Source organism: Takifugu rubripes, chromosome 7, assembly GCF_901000725.2.
Source record: "Takifugu rubripes chromosome 7, fTakRub1.2, whole genome shotgun sequence".
NCBI lineage: Eukaryota > Metazoa > Chordata > Actinopteri > Tetraodontiformes > Tetraodontidae > Takifugu > Takifugu rubripes.
Window position 1 is genome coordinate 3,040,399 of NC_042291.1, and position 13,158 is coordinate 3,053,556.

General features: G+C 46.8%; 1 protein-coding gene across 5 annotated transcripts in view; it reads left to right on the forward strand.

Annotated features, from left to right (window-relative positions):
* satb1b (SATB homeobox 1b) overlaps positions 1 to 6,874 on the forward strand; it is a 39,671-nt gene extending 32,797 nt beyond the window's left edge. For all 5 annotated transcript variants that reach the window (XM_029838794.1, XM_029838796.1, XM_029838798.1 and 2 more), the window contains 2 exons: positions 2,500 to 2,706; positions 4,510 to 6,874. In XM_029838794.1, the coding sequence (XP_029694654.1) occupies positions 2,500 to 2,706; positions 4,510 to 5,115 (813 nt within the window). In that variant the 3' untranslated portion in view covers positions 5,116 to 6,874. The remainder of the gene's footprint in view (positions 1 to 2,499; positions 2,707 to 4,509) is intronic.
* Positions 6,875 to 13,158: the final 6,284 nt, after the last annotated feature.

Here is a 13,158-nt window from a genome sequence, read left to right on the forward strand (position 1 = left end):
ATTAGATATTAATTAAACAGCCAGGCCAATGGAGTATTGCGCAATATTGTCACAGGTGTGCGCCCGCAGAGCACGCTAATCCCGCGCCTGCCAGCGCTTATTGGCTTTGATGGACTTGTTTGCAACATCTGCGTGTTCAGATGAGATACTATCAAAATAATCTGGCGTTCCAGTTCTTGATGCTGCGCTGCTGTGAGCTGGGGGAGGCTGCTGGAGGCCAGCCTCGCTAGCTTCGCTAGCTCACCAGCAACTTGTGTGAGCGCTGCTGGGGCGTAGCTGACCCTCCCCGCGCTCTTCTGAAACTTTCAGTACGGCCCAGCCGTGTTTACTGACGCCGCTTCTACCTGGCATTTATTTATAGAGCCCTTAATGATCAACAAAAGCAGGAGGACACTAGATTCAAGAGCCCTAGAATCCTGTTTTCTGGACGCTGCAACACTTTAGCAGCAACTTCCACCATCCAATCCAGAGCGGGAGGTGCTTGTCCGCTGGAGTGGCGACTCTCAACCTGTTCCCCGACGCAGAAGAGGAAACCGGGCCGCAGCGAGGACGCGTGGTCCAAAGTTTGGTCCAATTTGCCGAAAGTTTCACCCCCCCCGTTGAACGTTTCAGCTTCCTTCTGCGTTTCTGGGACTGCTCTCTTCTGTCTCCATCTCCGTGGAAGCGATGCAATTAGAGAAATACAAACAGAGCTGCTGAAAGTGCTGACTGACCAGGGCGCCGGCTCGCCACTCACCGCAACCTGGTTTGCCCGTCCTTCCCTCTTTATACCTGATTATTCTTCACACCTGCGTCAAATGTTGGCTCAGAAAAAGCGAGTGTTTGCTCTCCCCGAGTAAAAAAAACCCAAAAAGTGGGTATTATATTTCATCAAATGGACTCTGAGGCGTTGAAATGGAGTTCACGCGGAGCCTTTGTTTGATTGGCTCTGCTACTTTGGGTTTAATCCTGCTGGTTTGGGGAGTGTTTGAGTTGGATTACTCCATCATTGGGCCGGGCTACTGTTTGGCTTTGACGAGACAGTGTGTGTGGGGTTCAGTGCGCGCGCGCGCGCGCGTGTGTGTGTGTTCTCCCTCACCGCCGAATCAGCTGAAGCCACAGACAGCCCAACTGGAATGCTGTCCAAATCCCTCTGCATGCAAATTAAAAACGCAACAATAAATGTGGCAAAGAAGCAAGGTGGGCACGCAGGCTTTATGGCCCCCTCCACCCCCCCCACCCTTCCCACTCCTTCCCAAACCCCTCCTGGGTTTGATGTAATTTATGGGAGGAGTTAAAACGGGCCGAGCAAACTGCTGAGTTATCTGGTGCGTGCAGCGCTGCGGCGTGGCTCTGCCCTCAGCGTGCATGTCTGTGTTTGTGTGGACCAGCAGCGCTGTGTAATCCTGTGGAAATGAAAGGTGCTGCCGCACACTGGCCAGGAGATTACAGCGCCACGCTGTCAGGCTGCCAGGACAGAGCCGGCTGAGCGCTTAACCCCCTGTTACACACACACACACACACACACACACACACACACACACACACACACACACAGGGACTGGCTCACACACCTCTGTGCTTCTCTTTGATGCCACATTTCCTCCTCACTGGTTCTGCAGTCCCTCTTCTTCCTTTTCTTGTTTTTATTGATTTGCTGCAGCTCCTCTCTCTCTCTCTCTCTCTCTCTCTCTCTCTCTCTCCCTCACACACACACACACACACACATTCTATACTACAATATGTTGTTCGTACGCGATTTCCAATTAATTCTACTTCTAATTTAAGGTATTTTTCGTCTCTTTAACATTATGTTTCAAAACAAGCAGAATTTTTCAGACACATTTATTTCTGTATTTTGCATTACGTGTCAAAATATTTGGTGCCATTTGGCATTATTGGAACCTTAATTTTCCAGACATTTGAAACCTTTTCTCATATATTATTTGTGAGCCGGGAAGATATCTAGAATTGAAGAGTTAATAATAAAATGTGGGCCGTTTTCCACTGATTTGGAAACGTACATTTTAAAATATTTATTTTGCTTTCATACAGCGCTGTTTGTTGTGTGTGTGTGTGTGTTCAGACACTTTCTTCTCTCATTATTTAAACAATATACGAATGAAGTAAAGAAGCCCTGAGATTTTTCCCATCCTGGATCTTTCATGGCCCTCTACTGGAATGTTTGGACATGAGACTCCTTTAATTCCTCCCTTTTGGGCAGTAGAAGAATCGTTTATACTGCATTTATTACCCGCAACAATATTTGACCTAACAAAATTAGAGCGGTCAAACGTGTGAGGAGAGAAAATGATTAATTAATAGCATGGATTTAGCCACTTAATGGTCTAAGCATTCCAACTAATTATTAAAGAAGGAGTTTGGATCATCTCTCCAAGAATGGAGGTGAAATTATTCATCACTAAACTGTATTTGGTATTTCTGTCTACATTTATAGATTTGAGATTTCTGACCTATTCTCTCTCTTTCACACACACACCCACACACACACTCCTGCAGGGTTGGCTGTGCGAGCTGCTGCGCTGGAAGGAGGATCCGTCTCCGGAGAACCGAACCCTGTGGGAGAACCTGTCCATGATCCGCCGTTTCCTGAGCCTGTCGCAGGCCGAGCGCGACCTCATCTATGAGCAGGAGAGCAGCGCCGGGCAGCAGCACCACAGCGAGCGGCCTTCTCACCTGATGCACATCTCCACCGAGCAGCTGCAGGTGAGCGCCACGCCGCCACGCCACGCCTTCCTCGGGGATCACGCCATCCCCCCGAAAAGCTTCGGAAGGACGTGTAACCGGTCCCTTGTTTGTGTGTGTTGGCGTAAAATCAGCAAATGTCATTTAGAGGGATAAACACCAGTATTGATCATAAAACTCATGAGGAAAATCATGTAGAAAAACAGAAAAATGTGCAAATTCATGTGTAGATTATCAATAAATAATTTAGATGAATGGAGATTACAGCCAAAATTAGAGATAATAAATACAAATGAGTAATGCATAATAATAAATAGTACTGCTACTGCAGATCCATTATTATTATTATTATTATTATTAGTAGTAGTAGTAGTAGTAGTAGTGCTTTTTTATATTATCAGTAGAAATATTAATATTAGTAGCAGTTGTATTATTATGATTATTATTATTATTATGATTATTATTAGTAGTAGTTGTAGTATTTTTTATATTATCAGTAGAAATATTAATATTAGTAGCAGTTGTATTATTATTATTATTATTATTAGTAGTAGTAGTAGTAGTGTTTTTTTATATTATCAGTAGAAATATTAATATTAGTAGCAGTTGTATTATTATTATTATTATTATTATTATAAATAATAATAATAATATCTCTCTCACACACACACACACACAGAAAAATCTCTTCTGATTCAAAATAATTCCTATATTTCAGGACGAGGGAAAAGTCCTAGTTTATATTTAAAACTGCAGAAGGTAACACTACAGGCAACACACACTTATTCGAACATCAAGCTGTAGTGGTTGAGTCTGTCCCATCAGCCCTCAGCTCAGGGAGCTGGACCAGTAAAACCAGTTCACAGTGCTGGAAAGTGCTGCTTTTGTTTTGCAGCGAGTCAGAAATGAAAATAAAGGGTCAGATGGTCCAGTTGCCTCCTCGCTTCCTCTCCAGCTCCACAATAGGAAGGCTTCACGTGCACGTGTGAAGCCTGATCCCCACCATCAGTAGTGACAGCAGTGAACAGCCGTGCACGGTGATCTTGTCTGTCCCTGGCTGCAGCGGAGCCAGATAAGCAGCAGAAAGGTTCCCAGAGAGGCCGCTTCTAACCCTAACCCCCCCCCCCCCCCCCCCCCCCCCCACAAAGAGGGACACTATCTGCTGCTCCCACAATGGACACTCCAGATTAGCAGAGCTGATTAGTTTCACGTGGAAAATTCCTTCAAGTCCTTCTGTTGTGTCCAGAGTCCTGTTGTGTCCAGAGTCCTGTTGTGTCCAGAGTCCATCTTGTGTCCAGAGTCCTGTTGTGTCCACAGTCCCTCTTGTGTCACAGAGTCCCTTTTGTGTCCAGAGTCCCTGTTGTGTCCAGAGTTCTGTTGTGTCCAGAGCCCTGTTGTGTCCAGAGTCCCTGTTGCGTCCAGAGTCCTGTTGTGTCCAGAGTCCCTGTTGTGTCCAGAGTACCTTTTGTGTCCAGAGTCCCTGTTGTGTCCTGAGTCCTGTTGTGTCCAGAGTCCTGTTGTGTCCAGAGTCCTGTTGTGTCCTGAGTCCTATTGTGTCTAGAGTCCCTGTTGTGTCCTGAGTCCTGTTGTGTCCAGAGTCCTGTTGTGTCCAGAGTCCTGTTGTGTCCTGAGTCCTATTGTGTCTAGAGTCCCTGTTGTGTCCAGAGTCCCTGTTGTGCTCAGAGTCCCTGTTGTGTCCTGAGTCCTGTTGTGTCCAGAGCAGGGCCGTCGTCCCTCACGACCCCCCTGACTCAGAGGTCCCATTAGGACCTGTTGACCGTTGCAGGTAACGTCCTGGTCACCTCCTGTCTTTCTGCACCGCAGGCCCAGCCCCCCCAGTCCCAGCAGCAGCACCAACCCCCCCTGTCCCTCCAACAGCCCTCGGCCCCGCTACTATCCCAGCAGCCCCTGCAGCATCAGCAGCACACCCCCGGTCCTCGTTTGCCCCCTCGTCAGCCCTCCACCGCCTCGCCAGCTGAGATGGAGGAAGAAGGCGGCCGTGGGGGGGGCATCAAGTCCCGCACTGGTGGCGGGAAGATCTCGCTGGAGGCTCTGGGCATCCTGCAGAGCTTCATCCAGGACGTGGGTCTGTACCCCGACGAGGAGGCCATCCACACCCTGTCGGCCCAGCTGGACCTGCCCAAGCTCACCATCATCAAGTTCTTCCAGAACCAACGATTCTACATTAACCACCCAGCCAAGGTGCTGAAAGAGCCCAACAACAACAACAACAACAACAACGGCACCAACACCAGCAGCAGCGGCAGCTCGGTGTTCGAGGAGGAGCTGACGGACTTCAGGGAGAGCGGCGAGCTGCTGAAGGAGCTGGAGGAGAGCACACAGACCAACAGCACCATTTTCTCCATCAAGATCGAGGAGCAGCTGGGCCGCGGCACCGAGGCCAAGTCAGAGCACGAAGTCAAGGAGTAGGACTGGGTTCCTCCCTCAAGGTGCAAGCACAAACCCCGGGTGACTGTTGGCTGCGTGTGCTCGTACACACACACACACACACACACACACACACGGCAGAGCTGTGTGTATGAGCACGTCCCAGAACAGCCACCTGCCGCTGTGCCCGAGTGTGACGCCGTCAGGAGGGTTCCCTGGAGGACTGTCTGGACTCTGAGCGGGCGACCCGAGCGCGACAGCCCAGAAACCCCCCCTTTTCGGACTCCTTTTGTAAAAACTTGTATCATTCACTGTAAAGACTGACGCCTCGTCGAAACAATCTGCACAAAGAGTCATTCTAAGTTTGTTGCTGTGGATATTTGCCGACTGCACTCTGTCGTTTTACACTGACTAACTTTTTGAGCTACTGGTTATATTTAAAAAAAGAAAGAAAAAAAAATCCCCCTGGAGTTTGGCCGGGGGCTTTGATCGGTGTTTACGTATGTGATGTTTCACTGGATTTTACCATGACGTTTCCTTTGAATTACAAATGAAATCAAGGACCAAGTGCTCGACAAGGCCTTAAGGGTGTCCGTCTGGAGCCTCCTGGCAGGATGCTTATTCTTTTAAACTGGTGATCGTGGATCACTCAATCAGCCGGGAGAGCCTCCGAGAACAGGTCAGACTTTACATATACGTTAGTGAGGATATATACATATGGAGAGAGAAACATTATATTGTAACTGTAAAAAAAGTCTTAAAGAAACTATGCCAACAAATGCCTTGTACTATACGGCACTGCCGATGTTATTATGGGTTATTTTGCAAAACCTTTGTCACTGTAACTTTGGGAGGCGCCGCTCATTGAGAATATTAACGCCAGCGTATTTGTGTTGTCCGACATTATTTATTTGCTGTTGCTGCAGTGTTTCCGACGGAATTCCTTTCCAACGACAAGCGGCTACGTTGCATAGAGCGTTTTCGGGTTTTTTTTCCCTGTTCTTTTTTGGATCGTACCGTTCGATTTTCTATTTAGAAACGTGATTTCGGGCAGTAAAACAAAAAGTGTCTTACATGTTTTGGAGAAATGTGCTTTAAAAGGTTGCCTATAAAAGTGCTGTATGTCAACCAACTCATGCTACAAGCTTCACAATTAATGTTGTATGCAATTTTTACTATCATGCAAATAAGCTTAGGTAAAAATGACTAACTTATAGAACACCTTAGAAAGAAGAACATATGCAATCTGTGTGAAATCGATGTCTGCGATGTGTCTTCCTTTGGTTAACGACCCAATTCAAAAAGCTATTTCCTGTATAAATCTCATGTATAGAAGTGTTTCTTTTTTATGAGTTGATTTCAAGGAGAACACCAGTTATTTTGTTACAACTGACCGTTTTATAAGTGTTTCTCAGTTCCTTTCTGCAGAAATGTTCTAACTAGAAGTGGTTATTGATTGTTAATTACACGATTAAACTGTTTGTATCGTACCACACATTTTGGCATTATAACTGGAGCCGACGCCTCCGAGGGCGGAGCCTGGAACCTGTAAGAGGGAACGCCATCTGACTGGTCCCGCTGCAGCCGGTGGTCTGTGTAATAACTGTAAATATCATATCTTATCGATCACTGTTGATGATTGTAAATATATTGGAACGTTATGCAAGAGTTTGGGTGCCTCTTCCTCTCAGCTCCACTGGACCCGAGCGCAAGCGACATCAATGTAAAGGTGGGAACACCTGCGGGAGCCGCCGTTCCCTTCCACACCTCTTTTTTTTTCCAAAATAAAGAGTCAGAATGATGTTGTGCGTCTTCAGCAGCGGTACCGGGGTGGTGTGGGGGGTGGCACTGGGGGCCCTTCTCAGTAGGGGGCCTCGCCAGACCACAGGAACTGGGCCGCTTCATTAGCGCTGTTTCCAGAGGATCAGGCGTGTTTGCGTCTTCTTTGGAGAAGGTTTATCCTCGCAGATGGGAGACGGCTCCTGGAAGAGCCCCGCAAGTGGCCGGAAGAATATCTGCTAAATGTGTCTGAATCGATGATCAAGACGAGGACAGAAGATTTGTTTCTGCGGCTTCATTTTCCCTTTTCAGACCCCACAAAGCGGCGGTGCTGCTTTTTAATAGCGTCTCCGTAAAATCTGAGAAAGTCTCCACGAGGGAAGAGATAATTACAACAAGAATGACGACTGATGAATCTTCTCATGCTCTGAGCTGTGAAGACGTTCCAGCAGCCCTTCATGTGATCACAACACTTTTGAAGAACAGGCCCACATTAATACCTTTATTCATGCCTCTGACCTGTTCTGAAGCACCATGACCATGACCACGACCACGACCCCGCGGCCGAACCAGCAGGGAAACAAGCTCTCAGATCCCCATTAGACAGGTAAACGGGAGCGGGCTGGACCCTGAAGAGGACCGTCACCCTTCAGCATTTTACTGTCCAGGAAATGTCTAACTTGCATTTCGAAATATGTGGAGGTGGTGACGGCGGCTAGAGCGGCGCCGTAGCAACGAGCTTCTGGGTTCAGGCTCATCTGTGGGTGTCTTGTTGCATTGAGGCCTGTGTGTGTGTGTGTGTGTGTGTGTTGGAGTGGGCTGGGTGCCAGGACCTCCAGCTGTGACCCTGGTCAGGAACCACAGAAGATGGAGGCTGCTGGTGTGTGATGGACGTGCCTGATGCAGACTTGTCTCATCTGTACTAAAATAAACCTAATAAATACAATAAAAATAAAATAAACATCCACTCGGGACTCAGTAATGCAGCAAACTCACCTGTTTTTAAAAAAAATATAAATTCAATATTATCGCTTCATATGGTTTAATGTTGAATAATAATTTAGGAAACTGGAATTTAATATAATTGTAGTTCTTGAAGTGGATTTTAATTTCACAATGATTTTTCATTAAAAACCCAGAAATATAATAAAGCTGGAAATTCCTGCTATATATTATATTTTAATTTGGAACCGTTTCCATTTGAATAATACACACATTTGTGCACATTTACATTCAAATCTCAACGTGTGTGATTATCAACGTCGAGGCACAGATTTGCTGGTCGTTGCATCACCGCAGTTGAATAGAATGTGCAGTAACTCGCCTGAAATTGTTGGTCGTCCCGACGAGGGAATGGAAACAACGTACCGAGAAGGTTGACAAAAATGTAAATGGATGTAAAACTGCAGCCCTGCTGTAAATGAGGTGAGTCGTTTATGTTGTTTATTTCCTGGTGTACAGGACACTCCATCCACCAGCATGTCAGGAAACATATAGAACACCCCAGAGTACGCAGGAAAACGTCAATCAACAATGCGCATTAACACATCACACAAACACAACCGTGTGTTTCCTGGAGGCTCATTAGCATTTTAGCAGCATGCTTTTTGGAGTCCCGCGTCAATTAACAACAGTTGAATGACGCTCGCAGCTCATCCGGACTCTCAAACATTTATCGCCACTTTTAAAAAGACTTTTGGGTTCTAGATGAACAGTGAACCAGTGAACACAACACCGAGCAGTTCCTGAACACGTCATCATATTTCCACAGTTATTATCAATCACATTCAACTTTTCTGGCACTTTACAGACCAAAAGGTGCAGATACAGAAGATATAGAGAAACTCTAAAAATGAGAGGATGCTCACAAGAATAAAAGCCCATTTCATTGGAGGTCTATTGGATTTTGATGAAGAGGCCGGCAGCTGTGGCGCTGCTGATATCAGGGCTAACCTGTGCCACATTCAGGGGCAGCGACAGAAACCGAACGCCGCCCCCCTGTTTATAACGAGACATGGAGACTTCTAACAGAAGCTGGCCAGAGGAACACAGGGCCCTGCTTTGGTGGCAGATGAACCCTGTGATAAATAGAGCCAGGCCCTTATATGATAAATGATAAAATGAAGTGGAGGCCAGTAGAGAGACAGCAACACAGATGTTACCTGCCTGTCTGTATATATTGGCCACGAAGGTCCTGGAGGTTCAGGAAAGGCTCGATTCTGGCCAATAGATGAAGCCGCTAGAAGCTCGTGTTAACAACAGAACTGATCTGTTTGTCAAATGTTACTCCAAGAATCCTAAATTCAGGATTTAGAAAGGAGGCCAGAGCACAAAAGTCTGTTCCAACTACGGGGTCCGCAGGGGTGAGGTGCCAGACAAAAGCTTTCTTTTCTGCTGTCATTAAAGGGTAAAGAGTTCTGTGCCAGCCGCAGTTTTATGTCTCTAATACAGTCTGTTGGTGTGCTAACATCTGTCCTTCTTTTGGGTTTTATGGGCAAATGAATCTGCACATCATCAGCGTAAAAATGAAAAGACAAATTATGTTGAGGTATAATTGAACCCAGGGGAAGCATCGACAATAGAAAGAGGACAGGGCCCAGGATGGAACCCTGGGGCACCCCGCAAAGGAGAGATGCAGGTGCTGAGCAGCGGCCACCAATCATTACCACTGAGGACCGACCTGGCCATAGATGACCTGAACCGCTGGAGAGCGGTCCCAAGTATACCGACATGCTGCGGGGTCAACTGTGTCCAAGGCTGCTGAGGTCCAGCAGCACCAGCAGAGGGGGGATTCCCAGCAGCCATCGTCAGTAGGGTCGATGCCCATAACGACCCTCATGATAGACAGCAAGGACAGCGTCTCACACTGGTCAAGGACACTCTTCTTCCTCAGATGCTGACTTGTTAGTAAAAAAAGAAGCAACTTGTGGTGGAAGCGTCAGACTGGATGTATGGGGGGGTTGATAAGAAAGTTAATGGTACCAAATCCAGCTCTTGGATGTTGAGAGCTATGATAGAGGACACATACTGGGACTTTTCCTCCTTTAGAGCTCTCTGCTGTCCCTGAGAAGACTCGAGGAGACGAGTAGTCTGTCCTTCTGCCTGCATTGCTGCCCGAGGACACGTGTGAGGTCAGTAAACCAGGGAACTGGTTTGTACTGGGGAAACGGTTCTGGTAGCAGGTGGGGAACCACAACGTCCAAATCAATAGGTTGGATGATCTGAGACCATCTATGTGAGGGAGATGAAGAGAAATTATGAGATCTGAAGCTCACGTGCTGGTCCATCAACTGACTCCAATCATAAAGATTTGATTAAAGAAAAATGAGCAACCCTGAGGTTGGGAAGTGGACAGATTAGTGTCCAACAGAGCCTCTGTTGTGACGTTACAATAAAGGACACAGAAGTCTACCGACAACCAAACGGCTTCATACCTCCATCAACCAAACGCAAAGTTCCTATAAAAGCTATAATGTGTCATTTTACAGCCACCCACATCTTAGGAGATGCCAACATACAGGAAATGACAGTCATTTGTCATGTGACACTCTTGTTCCTGTCATCCGCACCAGCAAAGTTTAGACAGCCAAATGAGTTGGCTGGGTTGATGGATGACGCCTTGCTCCTTTCTCAAGATGCGTGGATTTGATAGCTCCACGTGCGACGTAGAGAACAACCTGCACACTGCTGCTCAGCCCCACTGAGACGGCTCGGTCGTTGGGGACGTCTGGTCTTCTAATATGTCAATGATCACAGCAGAAGCAGCATTTTTTAGCCTTGTCTGACCCTTCGCTCTGGACCTTCCAGGAGATCTTCTTCTTATTATTACCGTCTCGTTATATTAAGAGGAGGACTTCGAAGAAGCCTGTAGCTTCATAGAGAAACCTGACAGTCCTGAGAACTATTAGGAAGACAGGTGGACAGCGTGAGGGGAGCAGCAACCGTCCACATCTGGGAGGAGAGACACTGATCAGCGGTCAATGATGCACATGTCTTCGCCAACCTCTCTGCTGTTAGCCACGTGTGAATGTGGGGTCTGCTTATTCCACGTGAACAGACAACGTGACCTGTCAACATGCTGCTTTCAGAGACCCGGCAGCCACGATGTCACCCCCGTGTCCAGGGTAGATCTCTGGTCCTACCCGTGAGCCTATGGAGACAGGCAATGCTCAAGCTAGTAATTTTAACGCTAACAATGATGATAGCTCGGGAAAAAACTCAATTTTGAAACGGTAAATGTGCAGATTCGGTCACAGAACGTGAAGGGTAGAGGCGTGGAAATTAATAACATTGATTGCTTTACAGCCTCACTTGCTGCCTACAAAGAGACCAGATTAAACAACCTGAGTCAGTGGGGGATTGAATCTGTCCATCTGATCACATTAGTTCAGCAACTTCATGCTCACATGAATATTTATACGGGTTCTGTAGAAAAAAACTGGTACCTGCCCTCGTCTTATCCTCATAACACATTCTAACATCCAGTCGGTTGTTCCACATTCTCCTGGTTTGGTCTGTGCATGTGTTCTGGTTTCCTTTGGTCCTGTCTGTTGTCACTTCCTGTTTCACTCCTTTGTTTACTACAAGCCCCGCCCCCAATTGTTTGCACCTGTGTCTCATTGGCTCCACCCCCGTCTTGTATTTATTTATTTTTTTTGTCTTGGTTTTTATCCTAGTGTTGTCCCAGTGTCCAGGTTTTGTTTGTCTGATCTAAAGTGTTTGACTTTGTACCTTTGCTATTTCTCCTCTTGTGTACTGGACAGGTTTTGCTTTTTTTGAACCCCTTTTTGAACCTTGACCTTTGTTGGACCCGCGCCTTTGAGTCAATACATCAAGACATGACATTAGCAGGACCAGGACCAGGAGCAGGACTAGGACCAGCACTAGGACTGTCTTGTATGTCTGCAGGTATATGGTGTTAGCGCTGGCTGAGCTAGCACTGTAAATGCGGTGAAGACGCTGATACTGTGTGGAGCTACACCCCATAATCGAACAGCAAACAAATTTACACACAAACCGAAAAATCCAAATTTACAATTGCAAGTTCACCCACCTCATGAGAGGAACAGACTTGGTCTACTTGTTGCTGATTCTTGAATAAATGAGGTCGATCCTTCTCAACATGTGTCACATATTAAGACTTGACACTTCTCCACCTGCACTCGTGTGGACTCACAACAAAGTTCCTCTGGTTTGGTTTTTACGTTCCAGTTCGACCCCTTTTCTTTGGGTGTTGGAGGCGAACATAAGAGCGGTCGGTGCCGGTGCCCTCTGTGGTGATCAGACCCCCCCTCACCTTCTGTATTCAAGCGTTTCAAGCCTGACGTTGTGAAGCGCTGGGATGGACTCGCTGATGTCCCCATTCTTCTGTCTGTTTATTCACACGTCATTTCACTAGGAAGTGACCAAAACTAGAAGACTAGTTCATGTATAACTTAATGACATCACTGGACAGCCAGAGAAACATTGCACAGAGCTCCACTTGTTAAAGAGACATAAGTTTAATAAATTATCTTTGATTAATGCTAAATGCTGATTTGTGGACCCCTTTGTTCTCCAATTAAAGGACAACCGACTGCTACAAGAGGAAGCTGAAAAATTACAGTGGGAATAAAGTGTTTATTGCGTCAGCTGCCTGTTGTTGATATTCCAGAAATGAAAGTAAAGTGGCCTCTTGTTATTTGAAGCACTGATTGAACCCATTTTGCTTTTCAAACCTGTCTTCGCACATTCATTTTAAAGCAATAACTCATTGATGAACAACTCCACTCAGCAGATGCCACTTCTCACAATGGTTCCACTTAAGCATTGACCAAAACAGACTCAACGCTGCAGGTCGCATCACAGCACCTCTGCATAAAAGGGTTCGGGCTGGCTTTTATTGGATTCCATTTTATAGGTGCGGAGCTGCGGAGCAGCAGGTGAACCAAGGATGAGGACTCTCAGAGTCCCAACAACACCGCGGCTCTACTCCGATTCTCTCCCAAGTGTTGTTAAACCTGCGGAACCTTATGAATATTTGAGTGGATTGAAAGTTTCTGCCAAGCTTGTGATTCTCCGGTGATGTGGGTGCCGCTCCCATAGGGGTGGGGGGTGACACGTCCACACGGGAGAAGGAGGACGGAACGTCAGACTGATGGAGTCTGTCCTCCGAGCAGAACTGTCATGTGACAGATGGGTAACGGCGCAGCGTACAAGCACGCCGCATGCAAACAAATGCTCTGGTGCGTTGTGGTCTGAATAGAAACAGCTTTAACGTCCCCGGTTTTGTTCGCCTTGGTGTCGGCTGGAAGGTTCGACATTTTA